Genomic DNA, 19,582 nt, shown 5'->3' with positions numbered 1-19,582 from the left:
GTTTCAGATACCACGCCGCTCATTCTAGCTGTAGGCAGTTCGTATTCTACGAGTCTAACGTTACAGATTGGCGGAACAACTGGCCTCGTTGTCGGCATGATGACTGCAATTTCCAATACACCTAGCTCGACACTGAGTCAACATCACGAGTCAGCGAAAAGCGGTTTGCCTTATATATCTAGCTGAGATCTACTCGGAAATCGACTGTTTGTTCTCGCAGTATCATTCTTTCATTCTTTCATTTTTCAGACCCTCGTTCCTTCTGTTTGTATACACCAAGGAATCTGGCATTCCTCTCACATTCATTTTTAAATACTTAAACTCAACAGGAGGGCGTGTTCAAGTCAGACACGTATGTCAATGTTGGAAATGCTGGCATGGAACCTTACTATGGCACGGTTGACTTTGACAACCATCTGAGCCTTCCGATCAACGTTCAGAGGGAATGAAACGGTCCGAGGGAAGTTTTATGTTCCCTGTATACTATTTGTGAGATGAATCTATTTCCCTAGCCCATAAACGACACAGGATAATTGACATGACGGCAAGCAGGCTTGCGCCATGTAATGACAACAACACTGTACATGAGATCCGACCTGACGACCTCGGTAGAATGAGAGTAAGCCATAGCCACTTGGGGAAGTCCGCCTTGTAAGAAAAGAAGAAGGATAAGTAATAGATGACCCTGAGCTTGATCTATCTAATCCGAGTCAAACGTAACTATCAATGGCACAGGAACGTGTCCTGTCATCGAAGGGGGGCCAAGAAGGGCTTTGATACCGAGATCATTACCCGAGGGACCAATATATGTAGTGCCCCAGAGAGTACCAGGAGCAGTACATGTAAGCCGGCTGCACGTTATCAGAGGCACAGTGCATTCTATCTGGCTACCCGGGGTAGGTGTCTCGCAAGTGAGGTACTGCTCCTGCGCTGGGAAATTGCTGGCATCGCATACGGTGAATGCGCTGGTGCCATCGCCAGGGAAGTAGCAACAGATGGGCAAAGTGCTGTCAAGCAAGAGGCGGCCGGTAGTGGCGTCGATGGTGAAGTAAGCATCGGTGTAGTCTTGGGCTTTCATTCAATAGTTCATAGGCTAAGCCTCTAACTAATACTCTCTGAGGAATTGACGCACTAGTCTGCCGATAGGAAAGCTGTCACAAACTCTTTTTATGAGGTTCGTGCAATCATGATAATGAAGACGGTTCTGGAGATTTGAGGCTGAAAGCTGCAACTTAGAGAAGCCTCCTGTTGGAAGACTTCTTACTGCCTAAATAAAAGCTACTATGTGAGCCTTAAGGTAATAATTAAGCTTAATATGACGAAAGAAGAATCCGGGCAGCTTTTTGTATGATAAAGAAATTGTTAGATCCCTCTTAAGAAGGTTGGCATGTCTCTATTAGGCTGTTTCCAGATATGCGCCATATCTGTTGTTACACATAGAGCTAGAGCCATCGTATAGAACTATACCTGAGTCGCATACACCAGTTGCTTAACTCTAAAATGCGACACATGCACCACATACTGCACTTACGGCGAACCCTTAGCAATAGACTCCTGAAGTCGCGATAGCCTCTTGCTGGGGCAGCGACTTACAATAAATCTGTAGTTTGGCTGCCTGACATAGAATAAATATACATGGGTCTACTGACGAGTAGCAAGTGACGTTCCAAAAGAGAATAAGCAGCCACGTCAGGTGATCGAGCCAGGCCTCAACCCCTCATTCGTATGCATGCCCGAAGCTGTTCAATCACAGTTGCCTGGATCAAGACATGTCGCAATGGCTGAAGTCGCTGGGCTCGCGCTAGGCGTCGTAGGCGTCGCTGGTCTTATCGGCGCTTTTAAGGATACAATCGATGTTTTCAATACCGTTGTAGATATGCGTCATATGGGCCGTCAGTACCAAGTTCTCGATATCAAGCTAGATATTGAAAAGGCCTTCTCCTTCAGTGGGCAGATCGGGTCAAGCTTCTTCAACCTAATCACGACGTGCGACTCGATGAACCGAGTACCCAGACTCTTGTTTTGCGTATTCTTAGTTCTATTCGATCGATTTTGACGAACACGAACCAGTTACAACAACGATATGGGTTGCGACGGGAAAATGACACTGAGACGCCGACCCTGCCTCCCATCTCAACTTCAATGAGGCTTGGGCCGGACCTTTCAGAGCTACCGTCCGAACTACTCACCGGGTCTCTTCCGCTACAAAATGCTACTTCCGGCCAAAGGCGAGATTCATCGCAGTCTGACTAGAGGTTCAGTCAGCATCAGATGAAGAGCTTTATGAGACGGCTCGAGGCACTCCGAGTTGCGGTACAAGGCCAGGCAACTACAACATCTGTTGCCCAAAAGACACGTTGGGTCATCAGGGACAAAGAGAAATTTGAGGTTCTTGTCCAAGATCTTGCGGAGCTGACAGCCAAGCTCGATCAAGTGGTTCCTACAGAGAGTTCCGAAACAGCTCGCTCGACGATCCAGAGTGATATCGAGCTCATCAAGAAAGATGTGCGACAGCTGTTGTTGTTCCAGGATGCGGCAGGAAACCATGCAGCTATTGCTCAATCAACAGAGCAGAATCTGGATAGAATGCATCAGGCTCGCATCCTGAACACGCTGTGGTTCAGGATGATAAACGACAGGTCCGAAAGCATCTCGAGAAATCACCGAGATACACTTCAATGGGCAATCGAAGGTTCAAACAATAACGAGTCCTGGCATAATCTCGCGTCTTGGCTTCTCAACTGCTCGGGCATCTACTGGGTTTCTGGGAAAGCCGGGAGCGGCAAATCAACCCTGATGAAGTTTGTCTTCGGGCATCAGCGAACCACGTCAATGTTATCTCAATGGGCTAAAGGAGGCCGGTTGCTTATATGCCATTACTTTTTCTCCAACTTGGGAACAGATCTCCAGAAAAGCCAGGCTGGACTCTCCCGTACATTACTTTACCAGATATTGGATAAGAACAGGTCACTGATTCAAGCAACACTTCCTAACATGTGGAAAGAAATACTTGAATGAGAGTCCAGCCTGCGGGATAAGGATCTGACCACCCATGATGATATCACTTTACCTTCGGTAGCGGAGACCCGGCAAGCGTTTGAAGTTATCTCCGCAAACAGCGACAGGATAGGACACATTTGCTTCTTCATCGACGGGCTTGATGAACTTGTTGGGGAGTACGCTGATAGTATCGACTTTATTAGCAACCTGGCTCGGAACAAGCAGTCCAAAGTCATAATGTCCAGTAGACCTATTCCATCCTGCGTCGCCGCCTATCGAAAGTACCCCCATATGAGGCTGCAAGTCCTTACGCGACGGGACATACAAGCATATGTTGAGTTCAAAGTCGGGGGCCACCCCTCAATGAAACGACACATGAGACGCTATCCCACAGAGTCAGCCTCTTTGATGAGTGAACTTGTTGATAAGTCTTGTGGAGTCTAGCTCTGGATAATACTCGCTTGTCGATCTATCAGTGGAGGCTTTGATGATCATGATCGCCTTGCAGAGATTCGTCGTCGCGTGGACGAACTCCCTCCAGAGCTTAAAGACATGTTCATGCATATGCTTAGCAAGATTCACAGACGGCATCAAGAACAAGGAGCTCAATTGCTCAAGATCTGCTACACATATCAGAAGACCAAGTCGCCATTCCTTCAGAAAGGCTTATACGCGCTAGGCCTTGCACTCGTGGATGACTATAGAGCGCAGCCCGTGTGCATTGAGCCTCTTGACTCTGAGGACAAGCTGGAGATATGTGAAGAACTTGTAGGTCGGCTGAGGAGTCGATGCTGGGGATTACTAGAGTTTGCGATCTCCAAGGGTGCAACTTCGGGTGATGCCATAAAAGAGGCAAAGGTCATGTTCATGCACCGAACAGTCTTTGAGTTTCTGAGCGATGATGATTCATGGAAACTTGACTGTCTGCAGATAAAAGACGCGGAATTTGAGTCAGCTACAGCGTTATCACTATACGGTGTACATATGGCTGTCCAGAAGCATTGTGAGGGTAATCAAGTCGCGGCCATGGATCTCTTCAAGGAGGGACTCTGGTGGGGAGCTGAAGCCTACAAGCAGAGACCCACTGACAGTAACAACTGCCTGTTCCATCTTTCGCCCTTTGTTTCACTTCTATCAGAATGGAGAGGCTCATGCCTTACATTTAAGAGACTTGCAAAGGCATCAAACTCTGGTAAGGAGTCCAACCCTCCATATACGAATAATTGTCCACCTATCGCATTACTGCTCGCCGTTGAGGCTGGTGCAATGAACTTTGTCAAGACCCATTCCAGCTTCACAGCATCAGCTCATGACTGTCAACGCGGATGCAAGCCCCTTCTATACCATGCACTCAGAAAACAATTTCTCAGTGGCACATTTAACGATCAGCCAGCAGACTCACGTTTCAGCTCCTCTCATATGGTTGAGATGCTGCTTCTATCGGGCTGTGATGCCACCAGTCTTGTTTCAATTAGTGGATGGGAGACAAGTCTTTGGTCTTTGTGGTTGGAGGAGCTGACGAGGCTTACGGCTTATGATCTGAACGAAGATGAGAAGGCTACTCTAGCTAATATCTCCAAGATGTTTCGCACAGCAAATGAGTTCAGGCCAGAAGGGTTTGATGATGCGATTATTGATTGGCCTGGTGTTACGTACTAGAGAAATATCTTTGCACGGGTTATAGAGTTCGAGGACAAATTGCCACAACCTGGCATCTACTTAGTCCTTCAGAATCCCTTTGAAGGGAATATGCAGTTGTCTGACAGAATTTTCTCGTAGCTATTACACTGAATCAAATGTTATTAATATCGTACCCATCAGTTTCTCTTGTGGAGGAGCCTTCTGAAAGCTAAATGCGATATCGATCAAGCAAATATGCACTACTAGGGTCTAAGCCGGGTCTATCCTGCATTACTTAGGTCCACTGCCCATGGCGTTGATCAAAACGAGCGTGACCTGATTTCGCAATGACTCTTGAAGCCATCCTGGTAGTCCTCTGATCAAAGAAGTCCACCACAAGTTTGAAGGCACAATGATCTGTGCACCAAAGCCAGAAATTACCTGATTGACAATTCTGTCAGCGACAACCTCGGGCGGCGTAACTGTATCCTTCAGCTTTCCCTTTGCGACCATCTCTGCTGTCATGGCCGTCCTAATCCAAGAGGGATGCACAACACTTTAAAGCGTCAGGAGGTGTCTCATGACAAGGAGGAAGTGACTGACCTGGTGCGAACGCGAGGGGCTTTGTAGATGTATCTCAGCTCCTGGCCAAGGCCTTCATGGAACGCCAGTAGGCCGGCCTTTGTGGATCCATATGCCACATTCGTCGCTTGCGTGGCAAAGGATGCCTGGCTAGCGACGTTGACAATATGACCGTGGTTTCGTTTGACCATGCTGGGGAGGAACTGCTGAGTGAGGAGGTAGGGAGCGAGGAGGTTTACATCAAAGAGTTTTCTGAGGTAAGACTCTGAGGAGTCAAGTAAAGACGTAAGTTCTGCGAATCCAGCATTGTTGATCAGAACAGTCGGGTTGCCGTGATCCTCTCGGATCTGGTCAGACACCGATGATATGGCTTCCGAATCCGTGAGGTCGATCTTGTAGAAGTATGTATTTGGGGCTAAACAACGTCAGATGTCTGTAGACAGCACACCACTTGAGCGGCAATAGCGTGATCCTGAGGGAACTAACCGAACTTCGTGGCGGGAGGGATCCGATCCAGGATCAAAACCTTGATACCTTTTTCGGCAAACTTCGACACTATAGCAGCTCCAATTCCACTGCTCCCTCCGGTGACAACCACGATTTCACGGCTCCAATCCCATGAAGGGTCGCTGACATGGTTGTTGACCTTCCTCTTGGTATACCAAGCATTCCAGTATCCTAGCGACTTAAAGGCAAAAAGGATTGCAGCAGTGACTTGAACTCTTGGGTTCTTAGCCAGGTCAATGACTTGAGACAGGATCTGTTGTTGTTGATACATGGCTACCGATGACGACGCTAAGCGTGATCTTTCTTCATAAAGGCACAATCTCGAGTTGATATTAATGTATGAGGAAGAGATAACTACGCAAGGAGTAAAATGGTATTTTATAACAGAGCCAATATTATGTAGATATATATATCATCGGAAGCCGGGCACTTGATGATCTAACCTGAAACGCTCCATTGTTACCTCGCTTGCATTATGCTACCTTGATGTTCCGAGGACTAATAAGCTACAGACGAGGTACAGCGATGCCCGATATGTTCTGGTATAACATGGAGTATTTATTTTGTCGCTGTTGTCTAGTTATGTCTGGACTGAGACTCTGGTGCTTTTCTCCGCAGTGATAGAGTTGACTTTGTGGGGCTGTGCCGAGGGTATGCCGAGGGACTACCTCCGAATTTAGGGTCATCTAGCCGACTGTGAAAGTAGGGACACTGTGGCTTTAGCCAAGTCAAGCCCTGTATTATGACAGCACCAAGCTACCTAGTTAGTTAATCGATGAGCAGGGTGGATTCGCATGGCTTATGACCTGCGGCAGCTCCCGCTTCGTTACTATAGCATAAGGGGTCGTTACAAGTGAAGTTTGATTGTTTGTTCCCGGTCTGAATCATTAGGGGGGGGGCTGCAATGGCGGTTAAGCAGTCACTACCTATGGTAAAGTCGGACTCAGCCCTGTAGTTTCTTTAGATCGATCGAGGTTCTATTAATCTTCAAACATCTTTATTTCCAACATAACTCTATTGCAAGCATCTCGCTATGTCCAGGCCCATTTTCTAGGCCATCTTGACAGGTTTCATGCTTAATTCCCATCAGGCTCAAGACCTGCCCAACCAGCCGCCATTTCCCAGTGCTCAGCCCACCAACTCGAACGATGGCACACCGGGGGAAAATCTCCAGGTAAACATCAGTCAACTCAACCTCTTGGAACCTCATTCCTTTACGTGCATTACCACTCTGTCTCGTGCTCCCCATTTCCTCAAATATCCCATCTTGAATTTACCCCTGCCCAATTTGCATATTCCGGTCTTGGAATCAAAGTATGCCCACTTGCAACCCTTCCGCCGATTACACCTTTGACCACAAGCTCTATCGTCGGGGACAACCTGGCCTTTTTTTTCTAGGTTTCGTTGAGCATAATATGTACACTTGTATATATAGTGACGCGTGTCGATCCAGTTTTTGCCACCAATGCATTTGAACTCGGCCCTGGTTGTTTTCTTTTTGCTATTTTTCTTTTTGTTACTTGTGCTTTGGCCACTTTTTTTGTTGTCATTCTTATTGTCATTCTTGTTATCATTCTTGTTGTCATTTTTGCAATCGTTTTTACATATCGGGGTCCTCTTATTGCAATCTTCATTGCACTTTTCGATTGCAACAGCATTCTCCTCTTTGCATTGGTTGACCTTGGTATTGCAAGTTGTGGTATCGTTTCGGCGGCCTTCTTCGCAGGTTTTGAGCTTATTGTTGCAGTCATTGATATCTGTGGCGTTGTCCAAACTCTCGATCAATGCAAGGGAGACGTGTTTACCCTGCGGATTCACGGCAAGGTTCTCGTCGAGGAGACAATCGCATCGCCCTCTCCTGCCGATATTTTGGGGCGTTTGCCAGCGGACACCAACGCAAGTCCCTTTTTCATGGCACTTTCGAGCGCATTCTTCCAGACTCAGCGTGGAAACTGCGGCTTCCCTAACGTGATATTGATAGTCGCAGCGAACTCGGTATTGTTTGTTGTCAAACAGAAGAGCCTTGCCGTTAGACAACGGGCAACAAGCTTGATATGTTCCCGTGGTGTTACAGGATTGAGCCGCTACCGGAGCAGATAATGCGGCAAGACAGGCTACATAGATGAGGTAAAAGGCGCAAAACATATTTTCTTGGTTATAAATAAATGGACAAACGATGCTTGTTGGTCGATATCCGGTAGGTTTATTGTTCTGTTCTCTCTGGAATTGAACCCCTTCAATGCACCGGGAGATATAACTAACTACCAGTAACTCTATGGCCCGGCCGAGGAGCGCCAAGACGAGCAGCTGGCTACTTTGGGTCGATACGTTGCATCCGGACTTGAGGAAATGGCTGTGTTGTCTACACGGCTGCTCAGCCAGCCACTTTATCTCAGCTCAGACGGTACTGGCATTTGCAGGGTTGTTGTGCGTGTATAGCTGCAGGTTGTAGCGAGTGTCACATCATATTACGTGGCACGGGACAGTGTGTGCACAGACACTTGTCGGTTCTTTACCTATTTCGGACATTTGCACCATCACCTTAAACACTACATACCTAGATAGTAATGTTTCTTTTACCGACTCGTCGCTTTGCAGCTGGAAACCGTCGTATTCGTTTGTTTTTCAATCATCATATGAAGAATTGACTAGGTATTATCAGCTCCCGTCGTACAGAAAGCTAAGTTCCTTCTCGTCCGCATGCAGCAGATAGCGCATTATAGCGCATTATAGGGAGCAGGTGATGTTTCCGTGATTGCCGCCTTTCATGAGCAAGAACTTTGATTCAGGCATCAGTAAATCCACCGGGGCACCGCGGGCGTTCGTGCAATCGCATGAGGGGTTGGCTATTCGCACAACGAGCCTTGCCCAGTAGGATCATGTCTTGGTGAACATGGTTCCAACAGAGACCTGTCTTCTTACACAAGTTCTTGATTGCTTTGGATGCAGTCGCCTCCAAGCTCTTAAAACCAACCACTTCTTGATGCTTAGACATACTGAACATTGTTTTCATCTTTCTATCCCCAACTCTCGAGTCTCATCATGGCGAACCCCACTCTTCGAGTCATTCTCTTGGCTCTGTTTGCTTGTCTTGTTTGCTCTCAGGACGCCCCGAACCAACAGCACCTATCGTCTTCACCCCAAAGCCCTGTTGGCTCAACACCGGGCAATACCTTTTGCGACGGCCCTTGTGTTCAAGTGTCCCTAGATGACATTACCCCATCCTACGATGCCCAAAGTAAAGTTAAATGTTGTCCTACGGGCACATTCTTTGACGGCACTACCTGTATCACTAAACCGTCAACTGTGTGCCCACCCGATACATCCCTCCAGGGCGGATCTTGTATCTCCAATCAGAAGCCATCATGCCCAGCTGGTACAGTTCTCCAGGAGGAGAAATGTGTTTCTACCACTGAGCCTGGTTGCTTATCAGGTGCTCGATTCGACGGCGGCAACTGTATCTCTACCCAAGCTCCCTCCTGTAGTTCAGGATTTGACTTCAATGGCGCCACTTGCGTCTCTACACAGTCTCTGGTTTGTCCAGCAGGATATACTGTAGTTGGGAACCTCTGTGCGCATAACTTGCCCCCGACCTGCCCGCCTGGGGAGAAATTAGAAAAGGGATCTTGCATCCATTCGACCCCACCTTCTTGCCCAGCTTCGAATACCCTTGAAGATGGCCTATGTGTCAAGAAGCAGGCTCCATCGTGTGCAGCTGGCTTTGTGTTCGATCAAGGGAACAAGAGTTGCACCCACAAAGAGAAACCTATCTGTCCCACTGGCTCGAAATTCGGTGGACGCGTTTGCATCTCGGACAAGCAACCCAGTTGCAAGGAAGGCGAATTTAAAGAGGGTTCTTGTCAAAGCCTAGATGAGCCGCTCTGTGTCTACGGTGCGAGCCTCATGGACAATATTTGTGCGAAACCATTTGTCTGCTCTGGTGGTTTGGTGAAATCTCGGGACCCCAAAACAGGCAGTGAGTATTGCTGTCCGGCAAACATGGAGTGGGACGAAGCCACGAAACGATGTTTGCTACCTGCCAAAGAATCTACAGCTTGTCCAGCCGGAAGTACTTTTCAAGGTGTACAATGTGTATTTACACCTGGAGAGGTGGAGTGTGGGCCCGACTTCACCTTCAATGGACATGCCTGTGCACATCGCGATTCACCTTACTGTCCAGATGAAACTACTTTATCAAATCGAGCTTGTGTTTTTGCTGAGAAACCTTCATGCGACGAGGGAATATTCGACGGATCAGCCTGTGTCATGCCTCAGAAACCCAGCTGCACAGGGAAATCTGTCTTGTCAGGGGATAGCTGCGTGTCTATGGAGTCGCCAACCTGCCCTGACCAGATGATTCTCCGTCCGCGCGGGGACGTGTGCATCTCTACGAGCTCTCCTACATGCCCTTCAGGATCGGTATCAGATGGCGGCAATCTCTGCGTCACAACCAGCACTCCCGTGTGCACTACAGGGACACTGAGAGATGGCAACTGTATTGCCAGCACAGGTCCAACTTGTTTAGATAATACCATCTTCGATGGCAAGTATTGTGTTTCCCAGAACCCGCCAGGCTGTGAGCAAGGGTTCACTTTCAACGGAACTGCGTGTGTCTCGCACGGCCTCCCTGCTTGCCCTGGAGGTGCCATCTTTGACGGAAAGGCCTGCCTCCACAGCGAGGCTCCTACATGTCCCTCGAACACTCACCTCCAGGGGGACAAGTGCGTCAGCCAATCAGGTCCGAAGTGTCCTGAAGGTTATGTTTACTCACCGCAGGGGTGTATTGCGGGGAAGCTCCCAGAGTGTCCGAGCGATCTACACTTGGAAGGGGATAACTGCATTTCTAGCAATAAACCAACATGCATTGCTGGTACACAACTTGTCAACGGCTCCTGTGTTTCTATCGATGGGCCAAATTGTCCTCCTGGTAGCCAATTACGGGCCGAAGGATGCGTCACCGTTACTGCCCCATCCTGTCCCTACGGCTCGAGTCTTGAGGATAACAAGTGCGTCTCCAACGATAGACCCAAATGTGCTCTTCCTCTAGTCGTCTTAGGCGACAAGTGTGTCTCTCGAGACCAACCGTCTTGTCCCGCAGGTACCACTTTCTCTCTTGGAAAGTGCACACTTGCTGCATCTCATGGCTGTTACAGCATGCAGTTTTGCCCTCCATCGTGAGGGCTAGGCAGTCCTTAAACTGTCGCTCGCTTACAAGTATGCTTTGAGCCTTTGATATTGGTATTCGATATAGTATTTGGGTAGCAACAGGATATAACTACCAACAAGCCAAATTTAGCTTGGGCCATTGAAATCCGCACTTTCCTATTCTCAAATTGACTTTTGCCTTATGAAGAATTTTCTGATGTTGCAGCCACTTTCTCAATGTTTCCAACTTAAATCGCCAAGAACTCAGACAAAAGCCTACCTGGCGATACTACAATAAGCAAAAGAGTCCGCGTCATAGAGCAGCTGCCCTGACCTTTGACTAATCCATCGCTCAGCTACTTGCTAAAACATGAAAGACCTACCATGATATGGTTCAGCCTAACGTTTGTTAATTTTCAGCTGCCCTCACCTACCCACAAAGTTCCTTTATCGACGACGTGCATACTTTACATGGATCTGCTGACCAATTCCGCCACACAGATGCATTTGCATGAAACTGCATGATATGTCATATTGGCTCGGCTACACCGGAGCAAGGCAGCTGACCCTTCCGTCCGATAATGGATTTTGTGGCGAGCTGAGCCCATGATCAATTTGTTGGCATTTTCGCAGATCCACAACCAAAGGCCAGCTGAACTTACATTTAGGCTTAGCTCAGATGTGATAAGAGGTGCATCTGCATGCACAAGCGCTGAAGAAGCAAAGCTCTTTAGGCCAAGAGTGACAATGTTTCCGAAATGGGACATCCTCATATGACCATTTTTCATCCACCCTTTTGCCTTCGCGTTACTATACTAGAAACACCATATTTCGACCCAATGTCAAGCTGCCTGTAATTTAGGTGGTCTAGAGTGTTTATACGAATTCGCATTGCAACTAGGCTAGCCATTCAACTTCTGTGCCTATTCTTATTTTATTTACACCTTGTTCTATTCTATTCATTTGACGCCAGTCACTATCATGAAACTCAACTTTCTGTTCCTCTCTGCGCTCTTTATTCTTATCGCCGCTGCCAAGTCCACGGCCCAGGCACAAGCTTCTATCCAATGTCCTAGCCTTCCTCCCGCTGGCCATGCCTCCCAATCTTACTGCAAAATGTCCGACGGTTCACTGATCTATGTGAATGGCGTGGGACCATTCGACTGCGAAATTCCTGATAACACTATGCGTCCCCAGAGGAATGAAGACAGCACGACCCTAGAGTCAGAGAAGCTTCCCAGTAAGGAGTCCACATACTGTGAGGTTCGGCTCATTCAATTTACCAACGACGGTAATGTGCACCGCGGTTGTTGCGTGGATGGGGTCGCTATTTTTGATAGCCGAACCTCAAGTCTTCACTCTTCGGTGCCCAAAGATAGGAATCAAAAGCCGCTAGAGAAATTGCAATCAGATCGTCAGGTAGTGAACAGAAAGCTTCAGACGCAGGACGAAAAGGAGCTTGAGAACGACAGTGAAGGTACGCGCTATAATGAACGGGAGCTTAAGGACTTGGATAAAGAAGACGATGATTACGATTATGATACCAACGAGGCGGATAACTTGGATTCCGGGGAGGAGAATGAGAATGATGATTACAGTGACTATGGATATGATGAAGATGATGAAGATGTTGATGAAGACGATGAAGATGACGAAGATGACGAGGATAACGAGGACGATGAGGACGATGAGGACGATGAGGACGATGAAGATGAGGATGACGGAGAGGTTGATGGAGAGTTTACACCAGACATTAAGGCTGAATCACCTCTAGAGAAGTAGTAAAACACTATAATAGAACTTAAAAGTACCTATAAATGAGTATCATCCATATCTCTATAGATTTATTCACTTTCACTGCCTTATTGACCAACTCTGCGTTGTCATTAAAGAGTTTCTCCTTGAAGCTTTGTGAATGGCTTAACTGCGTGCTGATACCTTAGTATGACTCAGTGGTATCTTATTAATAGTATTCCACAATATCAGTTGAGTGTGTCTTGAGCGAATGAAGTCTAGATAGGGATCTGATACTAACTATCTTGGAAAGGTTATATTTATTAGTCCTATTATATTAAACCTGAAGTGTATTTTCTAACCTTATAACTTACCTATAAACTTAATACCGCCACTACCTCTCCTATCTTAAAGATCTTAGGTATTTATAGTATTAAGTTAACTTTTTTTAACTAAAAAATTAGAGCTTTATATACCTTTAAGGCTAGCTAAGGAATTATTATTTAAGTTTATATTATATTAGCTTTATATTATAGCTATTAGTTAGTTATTGTGGTATTAATGTCTAAGTTATAGGCTAGAAGTGTTATTTACAGTTAAGGCTTGTGGCTGAGAGCTTATTCTAGCAGAGAGTACCTAGCTTGAGTTAAGGATCGCTGACAGTGGGCCCCCCCTTGAACTCACTCGCCAGTCATGAGTTTACGCATCGTATACGTATAAGCTAATGTTGATTGGTTACGCTATGCTTCCCGCTGTATGGATTTGCCTGTCAGACCCCTTCCTGTATTTATGTCCTCCCACTGTCGATACCATATAGGTATTTGATCGTCAGCGTAATCCCAGGACGGTGGGAGTTCGAATCCTTGGGGGATTGAGACCTCTGAAATCAGTGGAACTGATGCGAAGGGTTGGACGGGTCGATCTCGCTCTTCTAATTTGTAGACCTCCAACCAAGCCCAACGCCGGACTCGCTGGCTCACAAAGTCACGACATTCTGAAGAAGTGATGATGTAACAGTGGCGTAAAGCAGGAGATGAAAACCCCTTTGCTTTAGTTTGTAGGAAGGACCACCTTGGCGCGGCGTTTGGGGAAAAACTCTGCCAAAAGCTATTCTGCCCGGACTGGCCCAGTCCTTGATTCTGCCCGAACCCGGTCGTGGTAGTATTGAACTGCAAGCCATCCCCAGAAATCTCAAACTGAGAAAGTTCAATTACATAATCTGGAACTGCTGGGGGAACGACAGAGTTGGTGTCCAGGGCAACCACCAGACTAGAGCTATCAGCAACGCGCCTTACAGGAATAAAGCTTTGGGATTTTTCTCTGGCATGGTCAGGCCATATGATATCTCGATTTGTCCAGCCATGGAGAGAAAGATCGCTCAGTTCCGAGCCAAAGTCATCATCCAAAGGTCGGAGAGGATAAAACTCATGCTTGATAAGGGTTTGGCGAGGAAAGATACAATATGCCTTGTTCCACGTGATGAGATTGAGGATTGCTGTTGTTGATGAAGAAGTGAGGATTGTTTCAAGGGGCAGCCCCGCTGTTTGAGTGACACGGATTTGGGTATTCGGCCGTGAGAGTCTACTATAAACCCTACGTCTTGGAATCTGCTAAGAACTTAGCGGGAATCGTTCATGGATAGCGGACTCTTGACGTTGACTTCTCACCATGTCGACTTCTGAATTGTTCTTGTACTCGCCAGTCCTTTGCAAATATTCCGTGAATTGATCGGCATCGGCTCCTTCCTTGACGAAGATATCCAACTTTGAGACTTTGTTACTGCCTAGTTGGAAGAAATTGAGGGCAAAAGGTCCTGAAATCACGGCGTTATACTGTCCCAATTGGGATCGAAACATCGTAGCGTCGGCCACAAAGCTCTTGAGTGTAGCGTTGATTCCGCAAATCAACCTAAAAATATCGTTTTTGCTTATGTAAAGTCGCTTGCATACTTGGGATAGTGCCAAGAAGTCTGGAAGAGTCAAGAAGGAGCGAAGCGCCTCCAGAATTGGAGGCCGAAGAAGCATCTCGACTAACTGTGGTCGGTGCTGCGATAGGGTACTTGAGTCTGCCATTATGTAGTTTGTTCTTTTCCCTACGAGTCGATAAGTTGAAGATAACCCAAATGACCGTTGTGTACGAAACTTGAAGCCGCTTAATAAAGATTTATACGCCAGGTGCATAATACCTACCACGTTTGATCTTAGGCCTTTAAATGTGCAGTTGGGCATCAAGTTAATGCCCAACTTCTCTCACCCACTGTGAACAGAAAGCAATGTACGGGCTCGATATGCAGTAGCCCATCCATGATCGGATCGGTTTGATATAATTGCCTACTTGCAGCCTGAAGCGGGGCTGTTAATTTGCTCGGACAAGTAAGCATCATTAAACAATTAGAAAATAATCCTGGAGCCGCTACAAGACATCTTACTACCCCGCTCTGCCTAACGAATGAGTGGTAGAGTCCATCGCTAGCTGCAGGCTTGAGATTCATGTGGTGCAGTTAGTCGACTCCATGCAGGAATATCACTTCATGTTCTTGTTGTAATGGGCAGCCAATAAGTGCAGTTGTCATAAGCATGATATGATCCCTCTTATCGCGAGTGAGAGAAAAGAAGAGAGACAATTTGAAGAGCCAGCCAATTCCCTGCATACTCTACCATGGACCACTTTCTTTCATTTTCTATTTGTCATATGGTGCGAGACGGGCTGTTCATTTCCACGTTTCAGCTCTCCGCTATCAACTCCTGGCGTCTGGTCAGATCATAGCTGACAGGTGCCAAGTGGCCCACGGCCCTGCATGTCTGATCAAAAACGGAGTTGATAGCTTCCAAGGTTCGCATAGCGCAATTCAAGTCGGATAACCACCGCCCAATGATTTGTTATCTGGGGGGTTGAAAATATGCCGCCTGCTTCCCACGCCTGACCAGTCACATCCATCCACCCTTGTCATCAATTCTACTACGAGCGATTGTCTGCCCAACCCCGCTTCCCGGTCGTAGGTGCTGTGGGGTGGCGACTAAAACAAAGTAGGGACTGAAGTTGAACCTTTGTCTTCTCCCTTCGCCAAATAGTCCTCAAGCACAATTAGCTACGCAACGTTACCTAAACTGGCACCAGTGTGCAATGGCCGAGAACATGCAGGTTGGGAGGCTAGACCTCGCCAGTCGAGCCATTGACTTGACAACTGTTTTGCTTCGGGCAACTTCGTCGTCCGGGTCCCTGCTTAAAGGCGCGTGGGAGATCGGGCAGTGGCTCGGTCGCGAACGGCTGAATCAGTACGAGCTTCTCGACTGCATGGAAAAGGCCAAGGGCTTCGCGTTTGCCAACCAGACCGGCCAGCAGTTCTTCGACAAGATCATCCAAGGACTCGATACCTTGCCAGTTCGGCCGCTGTTCCTGCAGCACTCGGGGTCGCTGGGCCGACTGATGGCTGGGGATCCGAACCTGAGCTGGATCGTGTCGACTGTAGCGTGCCTCTTCCAGCATCACAGAGACGACATGCTCGTCACCGAGACGGTGACGGCCTGTATCATGGAGTCTCACCGCTTGCGAGGGCAAGAGCACGACATCGTAACTCGAGATGCATTTATGTATGACCCCGAGCATACAAGAGTTCGAGCAGTGGTGCGCAAGATTGTCTCAAGTGTGTGGTACAATGTCGTCAACGTTGGCTGCGACACAGTCCCGCTTCCTGACGAGCTTCTGGCCGTCTGTTCACGAGGCCACTACCTCGACCCTGCCGACTTTGGTATCGTCGTCAACACCATATACGCTCGATGCCCGTCCAAAGCGATCCTTCGAACAACACATCTTCTGCGCGATGTCATGCTGTGGCTTCTCCTGCACTACGACGGCGCGATTGTCGTAAATGTCGGCGGGCATATTGTCTACCGGGCAGACTTCGGAAACCCTCTGCGCGAGCTCGAAGTCAACGTCGCCTCGCCATGTCCTGACCAAGGTCATTGCAGTGGTGGGCATCAGGCGTCGTACCAAATCTTGCGTAATGTTTCCGGGAGGTTTGAGGACTTTCTAACAGGCTACTTTTATTCCGACCATGACTCACTGCCGCAACCGGGAATCCGGCAACAGTTGTACGAAATTCCTCGTCTGTATCCTAGGGCAAGTCCTATGTGGAACGAGGGTGTGCGGATCGTGATAAAGTGTACAGCACAGTCTATAATGCAGTGGTTGCTGAGCGTCCCACTATCTCCCCAAACAGATTCCCCAGGGTTCAGTGCCGAGCCTCTCCAACGAGCTGCCGATGGCGAGATGACAGTCTCACTGGCCCTGGGAAGAGTACCATCAATCCTCAGCTTACAATGGGGCAGTTCGTTTGGTCCTCCAATCACCTTCAAAAGCCTAGCAGAAGTCGAATCTACCCTTCGTATGTACGCTGATTTGGGCATGGAGGCTTATGTGGATCACCGTTTGATCACCCTAGTTGAATTCTTCCCGATTCTGAAGGATATGGCATCCAAAGTGGCTACTGAATGTCGATGTTCAGAATGCACCTCCTTGAAAGAGGGGTTGGGTTTATTGAAAATCAGGAGTCTTAAACTAGGTTGCCTCTATCGTTTTGCCGTGGAAGAAGCTCTACTGCTCATAGCCCACGGCGTGGCAGATGGATTTTGTGTTGACACTGCATCCTCTGTTTCTGACCCTACCCACATTATCAAGGGAATGACTACTCTGCTTTTAGAGCTTATGGAAGATAGAAAGGTCTTGTGGGATACCTGGTTTGCCGTAGCATCGTGCGTTTACCTAGGTTGCCCGTTCCAGAAACCTGTGGAACCGACAGACCCAGCCTTCGGTGGGACGGCATTCGCGGCGATTCAGTACGGAGATCTGGCGGCGCAGGCGCCATGGCTAGACCTGACTCGCAAGCTCTCCGCTCGCGGATGCTTCCGACTTGTTGGCTCGAATGGCCGACTTGGGGTGGTGACGAGGAGGCATGACGACGTGCAGTTCCGGAGTGTTGAGGAAAATTTTGCCATCATCGAAACCGAGAACACAGAGGACACGTCCCACTTCTGTTCTCGGTACAAGAAGGCAGCGTTGCTTATTGACCATAGTCTGAGCCTGGACTTGGACGAGACGTCAGTGAAAACTGATGTGATTCTTTCCCACATAGACGACAAGTTCTACCGTCTCTCGTATCGCGTCCAGACGAAGAACCATTGGCGAATCATGGACCCAAGCGATGCTTTGAGCGCCGTAATTAGAATGAGCTCTTCAGCTATCTGTCAGCACAATGGCCAGCCCCCCGAAATCGCGCCCCTGAACGCAAAGGTCTACACAATGGACGAAGTCGTTGGAAGATGGCCAGATGTTGTCCGGAGTTCCATTGGAACTACAGGTGGCCGTGTCACGAAGAGCGGTATATTCCACCTGACGCATATCCTTGACACTCATCTGAAAAGTAATATCGCACTCGCTCTGACGGTTTGTCCGGTCGCGGTACCAAATTACCCGGACACTGTTTGCACAACATGCATGCTCGACCACGCGGGAAAGGCGGAACGGAAGCCCTACCGTGATGGTGAGGCAGGTGATCCAGCGGACCGCTACATCATCAATCTCAGGACGAACCTCACGGGGCAAGATGTTTCGATTAGGCGTAGATTGATAGTGGCAAAGTAATACTGCGTGAGTCGAAGGTGTTGTTGACAGACCTAAGTCATCAAATAACAGACTTAGACTAGGTAGAGAATATATAAATAGTTTATCTTATGATGGAGATGTTGGAGGATTACGGTAATACTAATATAAAAGCATATATATCGGATCCTATCCACTTACGGAAGCGCTATGGCAAACCTTGTCTTAAACCATATTATCGTCTCGTCTGCTTCTCCCGTGGTTCCCAGTTGTTACTGTCTCCTCCTCAGATCCAGAGCTATAGGCCACATGCCTTTCTCGACTCTCCCTTTCTCCACTCAGAAGTTGCCCAGTCTGTGTAGCCAATGTATCATCACGCCCGTATAAGAACCATAGGAAAGCGCCCTTCATGACAGCACCGCCAACAATATTCCCCAACGTGACAGGGATGGTAGACTGGTAGATGAACTTGCCAACACCAAAGTTTGCGCCGTAAAACATTCCAATCGGGATGAGAAAGAAATTGGCCACGGAGTGCTGGTAGCCCAGTGCCACGCTGCAGTATCTTGTTAATATTGTTTCATTTGATATAGAGTCTAATTTACACTCACAAGGCCCAGATGGGGATCCAGATACCAACGATCTTGGAGAGGTTGTCCTTGCTACTCGTAGCAAGATACACCGCCAAGCCCACGAGCCAATTGCAGCCGATCCCTCTCGTGAAGTTGAACCACCAATTGATGTTGACTCTTTATTCGGCTTGTGTAACGGCATACGACGACATCGCTTCCAAGTTCAACGTATCGCTCCACCAAGCCAAAAACACCTGTAGAAAAGAGACAACCCCCCAGGTTGAAGATGTAACAAACAACCCAGTTCTTTGCGAGGTCGTATAGACTCGTCTTTCTTTGCAAATTCGTGTACATCATAACTGACATATTACTCGTTACAAGTTCAACGTTGGTGAGAATGACGAGTACGGATCCGATTGGGAATGTGAAGGCGGCCAGAAGGGTGATGAAAGATGCGTTCGCTTCGCGCAGACCGGGAGCTCCACCGGCGACGACAAGATCGAACAGTGATCCGAGTGAGATAAAGATGCCACCGAAAAAGGACTTGATGATCAGGTCTGCCCATGGAAGCCCGGCTTTAGCGATGCCTGATTGAGTCACAAGTTGGCAAGTCTCGGGCGGCGAATGAGCGTCGACTTTCTCCATTGACACGTGCGGCTGACGCCCATCGCCAGCATATTTTGAATCTGAATCACCTGTCATTATACTGGCTTAGTCTCTTTAGTAAATGGCGGCGACACGGACCAGACTATGCTCCAATTAAGGGAATGCTCTATTATATATAACTTGGCACATGACGCAAGCTTGATGTCACGATGGTCCAT

The 19,582-nt window shown here is 48.0% G+C and overlaps 8 protein-coding genes across 8 annotated transcripts; 4 read left to right on the top strand and 4 right to left on the bottom strand.

Moving 5' to 3' along the window:
- Positions 1 to 700: 700 nt before the first annotated feature.
- Positions 701 to 1,078, bottom strand: FVEG_14573 (hypothetical protein; the record flags this gene model as incomplete). Its single annotated transcript, XM_018903507.1, has 1 exon — positions 701 to 1,078. The coding sequence occupies one exon, from the start codon at positions 1,076 to 1,078 to the stop codon at positions 701 to 703; it is 378 nt and encodes a 125-aa protein (XP_018742037.1).
- Positions 1,079 to 1,777: 699 nt separating this feature from the next.
- FVEG_00047 (hypothetical protein) lies at positions 1,778 to 4,659 on the top strand (the record flags this gene model as incomplete). The annotated part of the gene is made up of 5 exons (XM_018886479.1): positions 1,778 to 1,892; positions 1,934 to 2,192; positions 2,262 to 2,996; positions 3,027 to 3,395; positions 3,477 to 4,659. 5 exons carry the CDS (start codon positions 1,778 to 1,780, stop codon positions 4,657 to 4,659), a joined length of 2,661 nt encoding a protein of 886 aa, XP_018742038.1.
- Positions 4,660 to 4,911: 252 nt separating this feature from the next.
- Positions 4,912 to 5,980, bottom strand: FVEG_00048 (hypothetical protein; the record flags this gene model as incomplete). Its single annotated transcript, XM_018886480.1, has 3 exons — positions 4,912 to 5,176; positions 5,224 to 5,617; positions 5,689 to 5,980. 3 exons carry the CDS (start codon positions 5,978 to 5,980, stop codon positions 4,912 to 4,914), a joined length of 951 nt encoding a protein of 316 aa, XP_018742039.1.
- Positions 5,981 to 8,645: 2,665 nt separating this feature from the next.
- On the top strand, positions 8,646 to 11,042 carry FVEG_14574 (hypothetical protein). The gene has a single exon (XM_018903508.1). It carries the CDS (start codon positions 8,752 to 8,754, stop codon positions 10,885 to 10,887), a length of 2,136 nt encoding a protein of 711 aa, XP_018742040.1. The 5' UTR covers positions 8,646 to 8,751; the 3' UTR covers positions 10,888 to 11,042.
- A 505-nt stretch (positions 11,043 to 11,547) lies between these two features.
- FVEG_00051 (hypothetical protein) lies at positions 11,548 to 12,711 on the top strand. The gene has a single exon (XM_018886481.1). It carries the CDS (start codon positions 11,836 to 11,838, stop codon positions 12,634 to 12,636), a length of 801 nt encoding a protein of 266 aa, XP_018742041.1. The 5' UTR covers positions 11,548 to 11,835; the 3' UTR covers positions 12,637 to 12,711.
- Positions 12,712 to 14,198: 1,487 nt separating this feature from the next.
- Positions 14,199 to 14,660, bottom strand: FVEG_00052 (hypothetical protein; the record flags this gene model as incomplete). The annotated part of the gene is made up of 1 exon (XM_018886482.1): positions 14,199 to 14,660. One exon carries the CDS (start codon positions 14,658 to 14,660, stop codon positions 14,199 to 14,201), a length of 462 nt encoding a protein of 153 aa, XP_018742042.1.
- A 1,051-nt stretch (positions 14,661 to 15,711) lies between these two features.
- Positions 15,712 to 18,228, top strand: FVEG_00053 (hypothetical protein; the record flags this gene model as incomplete). Its single annotated transcript, XM_018886483.1, has 1 exon — positions 15,712 to 18,228. The coding sequence occupies one exon, from the start codon at positions 15,712 to 15,714 to the stop codon at positions 18,226 to 18,228; it is 2,517 nt and encodes an 838-aa protein (XP_018742043.1).
- A 183-nt stretch (positions 18,229 to 18,411) lies between these two features.
- Positions 18,412 to 19,460, bottom strand: FVEG_14575 (hypothetical protein; the record flags this gene model as incomplete). Its single annotated transcript, XM_018903509.1, has 3 exons — positions 18,412 to 18,742; positions 18,798 to 18,844; positions 18,867 to 19,460. 3 exons carry the CDS (start codon positions 19,458 to 19,460, stop codon positions 18,412 to 18,414), a joined length of 972 nt encoding a protein of 323 aa, XP_018742044.1.
- Between the last annotated feature and the right edge of the window lie 122 nt (positions 19,461 to 19,582).

The sequence above is a fragment of the Fusarium verticillioides genome, chromosome 1 (assembly GCF_000149555.1).
Source record: "Fusarium verticillioides 7600 chromosome 1, whole genome shotgun sequence".
Taxonomy (NCBI): Eukaryota; Fungi; Ascomycota; class Sordariomycetes; order Hypocreales; family Nectriaceae; genus Fusarium; species Fusarium verticillioides.
Note: the sequence above shows the minus strand (reverse complement) of the source record. Positions and strands in the feature narration are given on the sequence as shown.

Bases quoted from the DNA above. Each gene is read 5' to 3' on its own strand.
- FVEG_14574 (XM_018903508.1), top strand. From the start codon at position 8,752: ATGGCGAACCCCACTCTTCGAGTCATTCTCTTGGCTCTGTTTGCTTGT.
- FVEG_00051 (XM_018886481.1), top strand. From the start codon at position 11,836: ATGAAACTCAACTTTCTGTTCCTCTCTGCGCTCTTTATTCTTATCGCC.